This window comes from Piliocolobus tephrosceles, chromosome 3, assembly GCF_002776525.5.
Source record: "Piliocolobus tephrosceles isolate RC106 chromosome 3, ASM277652v3, whole genome shotgun sequence".
NCBI lineage: Eukaryota > Metazoa > Chordata > Mammalia > Primates > Cercopithecidae > Piliocolobus > Piliocolobus tephrosceles.
Window position 1 is genome coordinate 163,446,663 of NC_045436.1, and position 13,406 is coordinate 163,460,068.

At 39.5% G+C, this 13,406-nt stretch overlaps 1 protein-coding gene across 1 annotated transcript in view; it reads left to right on the forward strand.

Moving 5' to 3' along the window:
* Positions 1-9,088, forward strand: part of ADGRA3 (adhesion G protein-coupled receptor A3) — a 130,242-nt gene extending 121,154 nt beyond the window's left edge. The window contains 4 exon segments of the mRNA XM_023223049.2: positions 4,001-4,146; positions 7,609-7,704; positions 7,845-8,820; positions 8,822-9,088. Coding sequence (XP_023078817.1) covers positions 4,001-4,146; positions 7,609-7,704; positions 7,845-8,820; positions 8,822-9,088 — 1,485 coding nt within the window.
* The last annotated feature ends 4,318 nt before the right edge of the window (positions 9,089-13,406 follow it).

A 13,406-nucleotide genomic window follows, 5' to 3' on the forward strand; every position in this document is an offset into this window, starting at 1 on the left:
TATCTGTCTTTGTAAACGCACGTATTTTATGAACAGCATGAATGGGTTGTAATGTAGTTTCTTCCCACACAGTGATTGAGGTTATTAAAGGTGCTACCCACCAGGTACTTCTCACTCTGGTTCCTAAATTCATTTCAGGTAAGACCTTAGGTGCTTTCTACGACCTTTTGCTAAAGGTGCTGCAGTTTGAGAACTAAGAAGTTGAGTGCTGAAGTCAAGGAGCATCAACTCAAGTCTGGAAGGGATCTGTGTTCTGGTTCATGATACACTGCCAAATAATTGGTCATTAATTTTTTGGTCCTTGGTTTTCTTAGCTATGCCGTAAAAGGATTCAGCTGGATCTTAGATACCTTGTTGCTCCACCAATCTATGATTGAATTTATTAAATATCGTGCCAGCCGCCCTTGTTAGGTGCCCTTGAGATCTGTTATTTAGAGAATTGCTGCACTGGCATAAGAGATGTACTTGGAAAAATCTAGTCAGTGAATATTAAGACCATTCTACTTGTCAACTACTGTGTTTGTGTTATGTCTTAACTTTCATATTAACCCTAGGAGGTAGTTTTTCTTTGTGTATTTTATAACTATATAAACTGAATCATAGGCAACTGAAATAACTTTCCCCAAGTCACTAGGACCATTAGGTGGCAGAGGCACGATTCAAATGCTAGTCGGTTTGATCCTGAGTGCCTCTCAGCCCCTATCACTGTGCTTTAGTACTTAGTAGTGGGCAGCGTAGGAGAGTAGAAAGGGCAGGGGCTTTGGAACCATCTAACTTCAGTTTGAATCACAGCCATGTTACTGACCGTGTAATCTCTGGTAGATGACTTCTCTCAGTCTTAGTCTCTGTTTTTGTATCTTAAGGTTAACACTGACCTAATGATGATGATAAAAGGATGAAGTGAAATCACATGCAAGAATACGTTTTTGGATACATAGCAGGCACTTATTAATGGAAGCTGTTAAAATTTTAATTGTTTGTGTATTCATTGTATGCTTGTATTCATCATAAAGTTTTTTTTTTTTTTTTTTTTGCACAGCTGCTATGCATGTTGCATGGTTGTAGTCTTATTTGTGGCTAAATGAATGCTAGTTTGTGAGAGTTTATAGTTAGATAACAAACATACAGAGTGGAACTTTTTAGGATAATTATTTTATACCCATTTTACAACTTTGGAAATTAGTGTCCCGAGGTAAGGTGGCTTTCTTTAATAATAATCTACTGCATTTAACTAATTATTTACATGCCCTATGAATTAGATTACTCCTAGACAATTTACAGAATTGCCATGTGCATCTCTGATTTATTTGGAAGAAAATGTGGTAACAAGGTTATATTTCATGTAGATGAAGTGTCAGATGGAGAATACAATAGGAAATACTACGTTCCAAAAGATAGGAAAATCTTTCGTACTAGATTTTAATCACTCTTTTTTCCGAATCTTGTAGAATATTCAGTGATTTGCTTTCACGACTGTGTTAATAGATGTCATCATACCCCTAAAATTCCACTAGTAATCATCAGGCTTCAGTATCTTTAAGAGTAAACCTCCTCTGGAAATTTAGAAATGCCGTAGAAAACACTTCAGTGACTAAAGATGGGTTTTGTTCCCTATAGAAAATTCTTTGTTTGACACCTCCTATGTTGAAGTTACTTTTAACCTTTTGTATTTTAAAGCCCTGTCTCATTCTTTTGACCTTTGTGTCAGAGACACCCCCAGCAATAGTAGAGTTGACCATTTTGAATCAATGTCTGATTTGTTTTGAATTTATTGGTTTCTGTGCATCAAATTTGTTTATTCTATTTTTACTTAAAATATTTGGTATGACTTTAAACAGCTCAAAGGGTTATTTTATGCTCTCTGTTCCACTTCTAGAATAAATTTTGCTTTCACAGTGCAGTCAGCAAAACTAATGGGAACCACGAAGCCACTTTTCTCTTTAAGAAGATCATTTCTGACGTTTGTAGTTGGGCCAAACGTGATCCCCTCTCCCAGCACCTCAGAGCCATTGCAAGGTTTATCTGGAGAGGAACCACCCTGGCTTTCCCCTGCAAAATAAGATTTGGGCTTTCAGGTCACCAAGTTTTTGCTGCAGATTTGTTCTCATTAAAATAAACTTTGGACAGTGGTCCATGCTTTTATAATTGACCTTTGATTTTCTTGAGGTTGGAGAGGCATCCCTTTAGAATGACAAATTTTTTCTTGGAATTTCATTAATGGAATTTTACCTGTAATAATTTTTTTTTTTTTTTTTTTTTTGAGATGGAGTCTCACAGTGTCGCCCAGACTGGAGTGCAGTGGCGCAATCTCGGCTCACTGCAAGCTCTACCTTCCCGGTTCACGCCATTCTACTGCCTCAGCCTCCCCAGTAGCTGGGACTACAGGCGCCCGCCACGACGCCCGGCTAATTTTTTGTATTTTTTAGTAGAGACGGGGTTTCACCGTGTTAGCCAGGTTGGTCTCGATATCCTGACCTCGTGATCTGCCCGCCTCGGCCTCCCAAAGTGCTGGGATTACAGGCATGAGCCACTGCGTCTGGCCTTACCTGTAATTATATAAAAAAGCAATGATTAAAAAAAGAGAGCAAGTTACTGGTTAAGAAAGCTGGATTATGTCCTTGATACTCCAGTGACATATGACATTTACTTAAACTAAAATTTAAGCCTCTTTCATTTCCTCACATCTTCATCTAGAATTTCATCCTCAACCACGGTTGTTTCATACACAGGTCATGTGATAAACAGAAACTTCAGTGTATATCATTTGCATATATTGCAGTTATCCTATACTTACTGAGCACCTATTATATCCCAGGTGTTATGTCCATTCAGTTCCTACGAAACCCCCAGAGGTGGTGATTAATAATTTTCCACTATTAAATTGAGGAAAGTTAATTTCAGAGAGCTTGCGTTATTTCCTCAAAATCACATTCTTAATAAGTAATACAGTTATTTCTGCTCATTGCTTGTCACGTATAGAAGATTTGCTAAATGCTTAATGTGGACAATTTTACTTAACCTCATAGTACTTTTATATTATTCTTGGTTCTCAAGTGAGGAAGCCAACACTTTAGGTCTTACGTGACCTAAAGGTGTTATGTGACTTTGCTGAGGTCACCCAGCAGGTAAGAGGTGAATACCAGTTTAAAAATCAAGGGAAATTTCATTTCTGAGTTCGCCCTCTTAACCATCAATATATTATTATATTGCTTTGTGACTGCTACGATGTATAAAAGCTCTGAATTATATCTCAGGTCTCTTACTCTGGAACTTATTCTGTGTGTGCTGTGGCTTTTGCCCTGTAGTTACCTGTGCCCTCTATATATTCCTCCTTAAAAAGAATGTTAGAATATAAACTCTACACCGGGCGTGTTGGCTCACGTCTGTAATCCCAGCACTTTGGGAGGCTGAGGTGGATGGATCACCTAAGGCCAGGAGTTCGAGACCAGCCTGGCCAAAATAGTGAAACCCTGTCTTTACTAAAAATACAAAAATTAGCCAGGCGTGGTGGCACGTACCTGTAATCCCAGCTACTCAGGAGTCTGAGGCAGGAGAATCGCTTGAACCCAGGAGGCAGAGGTTGCAGTGAGCCGAGATCACACTGCAGCACTCTAGCCTGGGTGACAGAGCAAGGCTCTGTCTCAAAAAAAAAAGAAATAAAATGAACACTAACGTATAATGTCACATCTATGAAAAACACACCTTTGGTTTAATGTCCGGGAACCAGTTCCGTCCTATATTAAGGGTCATCTTGGGTATAAACGGTAGCTTGTGGGCTTCCTAGAGCCAATTGTCGGTTTGTGTATTTGAGGAACGTGATTCCCTGTCATGCGTGTGTTAGAACGCGGTGTTGCCTTAGCAGGCAACAGAGTTGATTATTAAGATAGGCCTTCCTGCTGCTTTCGAATCAGACTTCTGAAAGTTACTTACCAATTTTGAGATAAGCTGTAGTAGGAACATTTGTTTTCTTAGTTTATGCATTCTTTGATCTTCCTTGCAGGTTGGGATAATTCTTCACTATTCCACCCTTGCCACAGTATTATGGGTAGGAGTGACGGCTCGAAATATCTACAAACAAGTCACTAAAAAAGCTAAAAGATGCCAGGATCCTGATGAACCGCCACCCCCACCAAGACCAATGCTCAGGTATCTTCTATCTTAGTTGTATTATCTTAAGGGTTAGTTAAGTGTTTTGTCTGCTTTCATTGAAGCATAATCATAAATTATAACAAAATTGCTGAGTGAATTTTGGGAAGTAAAAGAACGAACTTGTACACAGGACCTGCCTGGTTTTGAAAATGACTTTGGTTTTGAAAATGGCTTGGGCATGCTTCCAGCGGCGAGTCCTCAGTCAACTTCTGTACCCTCTGAGCCTTCCAAGATCCTCTCAGAAGTGGGGCTGACTCTCCCATCCTCGAGTTGTGAGGAATAAATGAGTAAATGGGCAAAGCACTTACGATGGGATTGGCCATGTCATAGCCCTATGAAACTGTCAGCTGTTTTTATTTCCTTGAGATTTCCAGCTGTCATAATCTCAAGTATGTATCAATTGAATTATTCTGTGCAAAGGACAAAAAGACTTGTAGTATGTCTTTCCTATCCGTTGTAATATGAAAAATGGTAAATGAATTATCATGCCGGATGAGTAAAATCTATCAGTGATGACCAAGCCTGTTGAATGCCTGATATGTCACTGGCCCTGGGCCAGGGATTTAGAGAAGCCCCTCTTGCCCTTTGGGAGTTTATAGTCTGCAGGAGGAGACAGGCATGAGCACTGACTGTGCTGTGTGAGAAGCATAGTGGAGATAAGTTATTTGAAAATGTAAAGCAAGAAGCCATTAATTTTGGGGGTGGGGGGTTATTAGGAAATGCTGGGCCACTGGCATGAACCTTACTGCGATCAGGACAAAGTGTAAAAGTGAAGAGTGAGCTGAGGAAACCTTGAGTGCAGTTTGGCTGGAACCTCAGGTGTTTGGTGTCAAGTAGCAGGAATTCAGGATGAAAGCTGGCTTTGAGTCTTCTGTGGGTCCTATTTAAAATGTGGGCAGCCACTGAAGACTTTTAACTAAGGGAGTGGCCTGACACAGTGTCATTTTAGAAGGTAGCTATCACTTTAGTATGGAGTACTAATCAGAATCCCCAAGAATAAGGAATTCTGCTGAGGTTATTAAGGGTAGGCCCCATGAAGACCAGAACAGTGTCATGGAGAACAGAGAGGAGGACCCAAGTTTGAGAGGCTTGAAGCAGTTTCTCTAGGACTGATGTCCAGCTGGATTTAAGAGACATGTGAGGGAGAGAAATTTGAAGAAGACTGTGAGTTGTCGATTCTAGCTAGCTAGCATGCCTTGACAGAGGGTGTTTCCATCAACTGAGAAATAAGATAGGAAAAGCCGAAAGGGCAGGTGGGTGGGGGAGATGTGGAGAGGGGAAACGGGGTGGTAGGCTCATCAATACTTTCTTGTGGAATGTTTACGTTTTTAGAAGTCCAGGGCTCAGCAGAGAGGACAAGCTAGAGATTGTCTAGGAGGAGCAGGAGACATTTCCTTATGTTACTCATTATCATCGAAGCCATGATAATGAATAGGATCTCCCAGGCGGAAGTTAGTTAAGAAAAGATTGATACTTGGACCATACTAGTGTTTAATAGATGGGTTGTGGAAAAAAAAAATCACTGGATTTTTGGCTGCAGAAAGAGAACACCCGAGACCATGGAAGATTTGGGGGAGAGTGGTTCCAGGTTTGACAAGGAGCAGCAGGGGTGCTTGGTGGCCCCAGAGTTAAATTGTAGGATGAGATTTGACACCTCCCTCACTTCTATTAAGAGAAATGAGAGGTGATGGTGTTTGGCTCAGAAACTTGGGAATCTGAAACTTGGGAACCTTCAGGAGCTGTTCCTTCCTGTAAGGTTCTGAGAACAAAGATACAGAGTTAAGGAAAAGGCAGCTTGGGCTTCAAACTCTCTGCAGTCCCCAAATGACACACAAGTATCCTCTTTGCATTAGACTGCTCAAGCTCTACCCTCTAACCCTGCTTTCCCCATATCCTTTAGCTTAAGGAAGCCTGAGCAACACTGCCGCCTGGAGGGTGGGACGCGGGGTTTGCCTGTGAGACTCATCTGACCCCACAGAAGACATTTTTAGCATCATGGTAGTGAGTGGGTACAGCCAACAATAAGGTGATAAAGGCAGGGAAGTCGTGGTACTAGTGTTTGCAGAAGGAAGAGAGAAAAGAAATGGTAGTTCAAGGAAAGTTTTAGAAGGTGGGGAAACTTGAATGTGTGTGTGTGTGTGTGTGTGTGTATACGCTGGAAATATAGGCTATTTAGGTATATATATATATAGGCTGGATATATAGGCTGGAAACTTGAAAAAAATGTATATATAGGCTGGAAATAAGCAGTACAGAAGATTTTAAAGATGCAAAATAGGGTTATTTGATAACAAGAAGACCGGGGGCTTGGCGATGTTGAAAGAAGAGTCACAGGGTGATAGGGCCCAAGATTAATTTTGGAAATAATGCTTTCTTTTCAGGTAAGAAGCAGATGTGAATTAGTATAGCAGGAAGAAGGGGAAGGTCACATATTATTGGCATCTCTCTAATCTGTGGAATGGAAGGCAGAGTTACAGTTTTATAGGGTAATTAGTTTTCTTTTCAGCAGTACTAACATCATGTTAAAGGATTTTAGTAACTAGGTACAACGAAGGAACAATATATGGACAAATGTATCACAGATACTGCCTTTATCCACCACAGATACTGCATTTATCCACCACAGATACTGCCTTTATCCACCACAGATACTGCATTTATCCACCACAGATACTGCCTTTATCCACCCGATGCAAGATTTGGGGCTATGTCTCAGGAAGGAGCAAATGCAAAATTAAGATTGACTCACCTAGGAGTATCCATCCTGGACGGAAATTTGTTTTTCAGAGAGATCAAGGAGCTCAGAGATGACCACAAAATTTTTCTTTGTAGGACCAGTCACTGCTCTGTTTCAATCAGCTTTCATTGCACCATCATTTCCCTTGCTGTCCCCTGCTGCTCTGTGGAAAAGGGGTCAGGTAGGGCCTCTGCATTCTGTGAAGCTGCTGGGACCCAGATACCCTCCTTACCTCAATCTCAGTGCACTGGGGATAAGATACACAGCAGTGGGCAGTCCTGGGACATGCAGGCTGAGCTGAACATTAATCAGTAGTGTGTCATTACATTTTTTCTATGAACTATGGTACTTTTCAGTTCACTGGCTGAATCTAAAAGAAGCCAGTTCCCTCCACACACACACACACACACACACAAACTGAAATCCTACCTGCAGGCGCAGAGTGTTACCTTGGTTGGCCACAAGATGGCAGAAGCTGATCGGCGTTCCTCAGCTCGGAAACTCACTAGACCTGTGCTTTAAAACAAGAAATCTAAAAAACAAAACAAAAAACACATTACTGCTAATGAATCAGCCTCCCGAACGAAACTCTCAGCTTATTATTGGAATAAAAATAATAGCTAATCTTCAGGGAATGACTTTTGAAGTACTCAGATGTTACGATAGATAACATGTTAAAAAGCGGAGTGATGAGTGGTTTTTCCTGTGATTCCTCCTTCCAGATTTTACCTGATTGGCGGTGGTATCCCTATCATTGTCTGCGGCATAACCGCAGCAGCGAACATTAAGAATTATGGCAGTCGGCCAAATGCACCCTAGTGAGTATTTTATATTCTCTGTGTATTTGACCCAGTTGTTTCTCTTTTAAGTAGTTTCTAGGCATTAGAGGTGATTGCAGTTTCTTAAATAATGTGTTGAAACTTGTAGCATCGATCTGGTTTACCATATTCTTTTCCAGTTGCTGGATGGCGTGGGAACCCTCCTTGGGAGCCTTCTACGGGCCAGCCAGCTTCATCACTTTTGTAAACTGCATGTACTTTCTGAGCATATTTATTCAGTTGAAAAGACACCCTGAGCGCAAATATGAGCTTAAGGAGCCCACGGAGGAGCAACAGAGATTGGCAGCCAATGAAAATGGAGAAATAAATCATCAGGATTCAATGTCTTTGTCTCTGATTTCTACATCAGCCTTGGAAAATGAACACACTTTTCATTCTCAGCTTTTGGGAGCCAGCCTTACTTTGCTCTTGTATGTTGCATTGTGGATGTTTGGGGCTTTGGCTGTTTCTTTGTATTACCCTTTGGACTTGGTTTTTAGCTTCGTTTTTGGAGCCACATGTTTAAGTTTCAGTGCGTTCTTCATGGTCCACCATTGTGTTAATAGGGAGGACGTTAGACTTGCGTGGATCATGACTTGCTGCCCAGGACGGAGCTCGTATTCAGTGCAAGTCAACGTCCAGCCCCCCAACTCCAGCGGGACAAATGGGGAGGCGCCCAAGTGCGCCAATAGCAGTGCGGAGTCTTCATGCACAAACAAAAGTGCTTCAAGCTTCAAAAATTCCTCCCAGGGCTGCAAGTTAACAAACTTACAGGCGGCTGCAGCTCAGTGCCATGCCAATTCTTTACCTTTGAACTCCACCCCTCAACTTGATAATAGTCTGACAGAACATTCGATGGACAACGATATTAAAATGCACGTGGCTCCTTTAGAAGTTCAGTTTCGAACAAATGTGCACTCAGGCCGCCACCATAAAAACAGAAGTAAAGGACACCGGGCAAGCCGACTCACAGTCCTGAGAGAGTATGCCTACGACGTCCCAACGAGCGTGGAAGGAAGCGTGCAGAACGGCTTACCTAAAAGCCGGCTGGGCAGTAACGAAGGACACTCAAGGAGCCGAAGAGCTTATTTAGCCTACAGAGAGAGACAGTACAACCCCCCCCCAGCAAGACAGCAGTGATGCTTGCAGCACACTTCCCAAAAGCAGCAGAAATTTCGAAAAGCCGGTTTCAACCAGTAGTAAAAAAGATGCGTTAAGGAAGCCAGCTGTGGTTGAACTTGAAAATCAGCAGAAATCTTATGGCCTCAACTTGGCCATTCAGAATGGACCAATTAAAAGCACTGGGCAGGAGGGATCCTTGCTCGGTGCTGATAGCACTGGCAATGTTAGGACTGGATTGTGGAAACATGAAACTACTGTGTAACGTTGCTGGGCTTCCTAGGCAGAATTTCATAGAAACTGTGATATTCACATTCCTTCAAGCTATGAACATTTAAAACCTGTTTACAGCCACCATAGGGATTCAAAAGAGTTTGGAATAAACTTTGAAGTTTTGGATTTTACTTATTTTTATCCCCAAATCGTTGCTATGTTTTAGGATCTGAAATAAAATCTTTCTAAAACATTGTTTTCGTTGTCAAAGCACCAACAGGACATTTTGGGATCTGAAATGTAATTTCTTGGAATCTGTACTTTGTACTTAACATTTCAGGCTTGTATTTAATATAATAAATAGGTGTTTGTTATTGTGTCAATCTGTTATTTTTATATTTTACAATACAAGCATTTAGTTCTACTTTAATGAAATTAGCGGTTTGGGGTAGTTTAATTAGAGTTACAGAAGTCAGTTGTATATATATTGCATGGTTAAGTGTATTGATTTTGGCACGTAAATCAAAGTGATTTTTGGGTTGCTGTAGTTTATAAGTCTAGTTTTAATGCTACTAGGTTTTAAAAGGATCTCTCAGGATGGTTTTTGAAAATGGAAATGCCTAAAAAATTCCCTACATTGCATTAATTTTGCATTATTCCTTGGATCCTGTCAATACTATTTTCAACATAGTTGTGGCTTTTTCATTGCTTTATATTTGGGCTTAAGTTTCTTACTGTTTTTGGTGGGGCCAGGTAGGGGTGATTCCTGCACAAAAGTTATTCTTGAATGCAAATGAAGAGCTACCATTTAAGGTTCACATTCTTCAATATTGGCTCTTATGTTGACTTTTATTTTGTACTTAAACAGATAAAGTTCCTTAGATTCATGCTGAAGTATTGATTAAATCCCATTCCAAAATTCTAAAAACAGCTGTGCTGCAAAAGTTCTCACTCACTGGTCTTCGCTACACTACAGCCTAACCCATCTCCAGTCCTGAGTCTCACTGGGGTTCTCAGTTCCCTCGTATGCAAGACAATGTCTGCAAAATTGACACAGCTTTGATCTCTTTTCAGCGGAAGTCTAAAGGTTTGAATCAGATCGGATTCAAAAATACATATTCAAGAAATGCTAAAAAGAGTCAAGCCGTTTAGCTTAATAAACTTTAAATTCTGAGAGATTAACTGCTTATGTACAGAGAACGATTCTCTGAGCCATCATGAGATTACCCATTCTAGTGTAAATGTTCACTTTTCACTGGGTTACTGCATTAGAAATATTATTTTGCTTGACAATGATAAAACCGATAGTTCTATTTAAGCCTTTTAGCTTTGAGTTTTAGAGGCGTTCTTTTCTGGAGGGGGAAATAAAGTAACCAGTAGATAGATTTGGAAATACTTCCTGGTTTATGATCTCCTGGTAAATTGATATATTATGTACCAGATGGTGCTTGGAAATGACAAAGATAAGCTAATAAGAAATGGAGTGAATAATTCTTATTTATCACCGTTTTTTTATTCGCTCAATGTTTAACCTGTTTGACCTGCTGGTCAGCTGTACCTAGGGAGATAACTTTCTTCTTCTTTTTCCTACCTTTACAAAGGAAGTGAGGAATTTTCCTTCCTGGAAGATGCTGCCCATTCAGAAAACATTTATTCATTTGAACATGCCTTATTTTAGGTAACAGAAGAGGTGCTGGGGGTGGGGAAGGACTGGAAAAGAAACCAAATACTTGGAAGACGATGAAGATTCCACTAAAAATGTTCAAGGGGATTTTGTTACTCATAGCGTGGAGAGTGCTGAACGATCCCTTGCTCATCCTTAGTATTTCAATTCGAGTTTTGATATTTGTATATAGGAAGTGAGTAATATATTCTCTTCACCTTTGTCATTTATGATTTCTAACAGATTTTCTATTTTTCATAGAATTGTAAACTGTTAAATGTTTCAGTTTTCTTAGAGATCACAGCATGATCATTTTCCTAATTTAAGAAATTTGACAAGATCCAAAGAATTCCTGACTTGCTGGACATGCTGGCAGGTTATACCATGCCCACGGCTAGAACCATGTTTGCCAATGCGGAGGCCACCGTGCTTGGCAACACATTTCATTGCTTTTACAGTGTTTATTATCTATAATTGTATCAGACTTTATTCTTATCATAGTTGTTTTGAGTGTTTAGTTTCATAATAAGGTATAGTTGGTTATATTCTACTTAAGGAAACATTTATGATTCTTTTATTTCACAACTTTTTTTTAAGAGTTGAGGTCTCACTCTGTCGCCTAGGATGGAGTGCAGTGGGGATCATGGTTCACTGTAACCTCGAGCTCTTGGGGTCAAGCGATCCTCCCACTTCAGCCTCCTGAGTAACTAAAATTACAGGAACAAGCCAGCAGCCTGGCTATTTTTCTTTTTATTTTTGTAGAGATGGGTCTCGCTATGTTGCCCTGACTGGTCTCAAACTCCTGGCCTCAGGTGATCCTCCCACCCTTGCTTCCCAAAGTGTTGAGATTATAGGTATGAGCCACTGAGCCCAGCTAAAAGTTATTTTCTTAATGTAAACATATCTACAGATTATATATACAATGTTATATACTAACCTGCTTTTTAGGTAACAATTAGATGTGTGTATGAGTATTTTTGTGACTAGGTTTATATACTAATGTAAACGTATATTAATATTTCAGCTCATTAATAGGTGGCAACTGATTTTTAAATTTCAGGATACTTTGGATAAATGTAACAATGTAACTATATGTTCAATATATTTATATTAGTAATATATACAGATGGCAACTTAGGTATAGATGCTGATTGGAGTCTATACATAGGTCATATTATAGAGAATCAACAATGTTAGAACAGACTTACATGCTTCATGCATTGAGTTCAGAATGCCCATACTGAAGTTGGTTGAGAACATAAAAAATTAGGAAGTAAAAACATTAACTGAAAACATCTGATGCAGGAATTTAACTAAATCGTCAAGGAAAGTGAGGCATGCAACAGCAATCCAAAATTTAAAACAAATCTTAATTCTGTTTTTCTTTTTGGATTCCAATAATCATTTAGTTATTTTAATATTGACTCCAGTGCTTTTATCTGAGAGGTGATTTGATTGCTCATAATCACTTAATGATGTTTTCCAAACTTGAGTCATTTCATGACTTTTGCTAATTTCTTTGTATTTTTGTTAGCACTTTTATTAGTACTGTCACGTGGATTATTGCTTATATTGAAATATAAGCAATAGTAAACTCAAGAGATTTGTTTGTATAAACAAAGCAAACTCCTTAAGGAGAAATTTTTCATTGTTTGTAATCTGCCAGTGCTAAAAATATGACCACATGTTGCTAGGTCTTAAACAAAGGTGAGATTGTAACCAATAAAATTCTGTTTTTTGTTTTTTGGGTTTTTTTGTTTGCTTGTTTTAGTTTTGGTATGAACTCTCTTGAACCCTTCTAACCTATTCAGATCAGTTTACAGCCATGTCTTTTATTAGCCATTAGAAGCTCCTAAGCAGTGGTTTTAACTGGGCTATGGGAGACATTGATTGATAAATATGTACAGTGTGTATTAACTTAGTTGTTGTAGGCTGATAAACGTGGTCTTTCCACTTTTTTTGTAGACCCGATCCAGCTTTGTATTATGTGAGGCCCCAGGCAGCCTTTGGTTAAAGCTTTTTTCCAGCCTCCTTTCACTGGACATGCCAGAGGCTTAGAAGTAGATACTGAATGTGAATTTACGGGACCATAGTATTAAGAAGCTCATATTTGTAGAGTCATTGATGGAGATGGACCACTACCTTCTCTCATAAAGTTGAATGCTTGTAATTACTTCCTGGCCAAAATCTCACTAGGTTTCTGTTCAACAAACTTGTTTCATACTGCTTAAAACACATATTGACCTAATTGCATCATATTTACAAAATGGTAGGAGAAAAGAGAGTGTGTGTGTGTATGTATATTTAATCTGTTATTTGCTTCTGCCATCTGGTTTAAGAAGACACTGATGAAGACCTATATCAGGTATTTTCAAAAAATTCAAAATGTATTCAGAAAACTCTTCAGATGCATTCCAAAGAATGCAACAAATCACATCTTCAATTTTGTAATCAGTGTGTTCACCCTGTTTTGGCATATAAGACTAATGAAAGTTTGCTTTTATGGATAAATTTCTGTTGTTCTAATCAGAACCTGTATTTGCAAGACATGGTTGCTTGCAAAGCTGGGTTTGGTTGTGAGTACTGTGAAAGGAAAATTAATCTCAGGACCCGCAAATCACAAAGCCAAAGGGAAAAGTCAAGCTGGGAACTGCATCGGGCAAACCTGCCTCCCTTTCTATTCCTAAAATAAGATAGCTATGAAGAT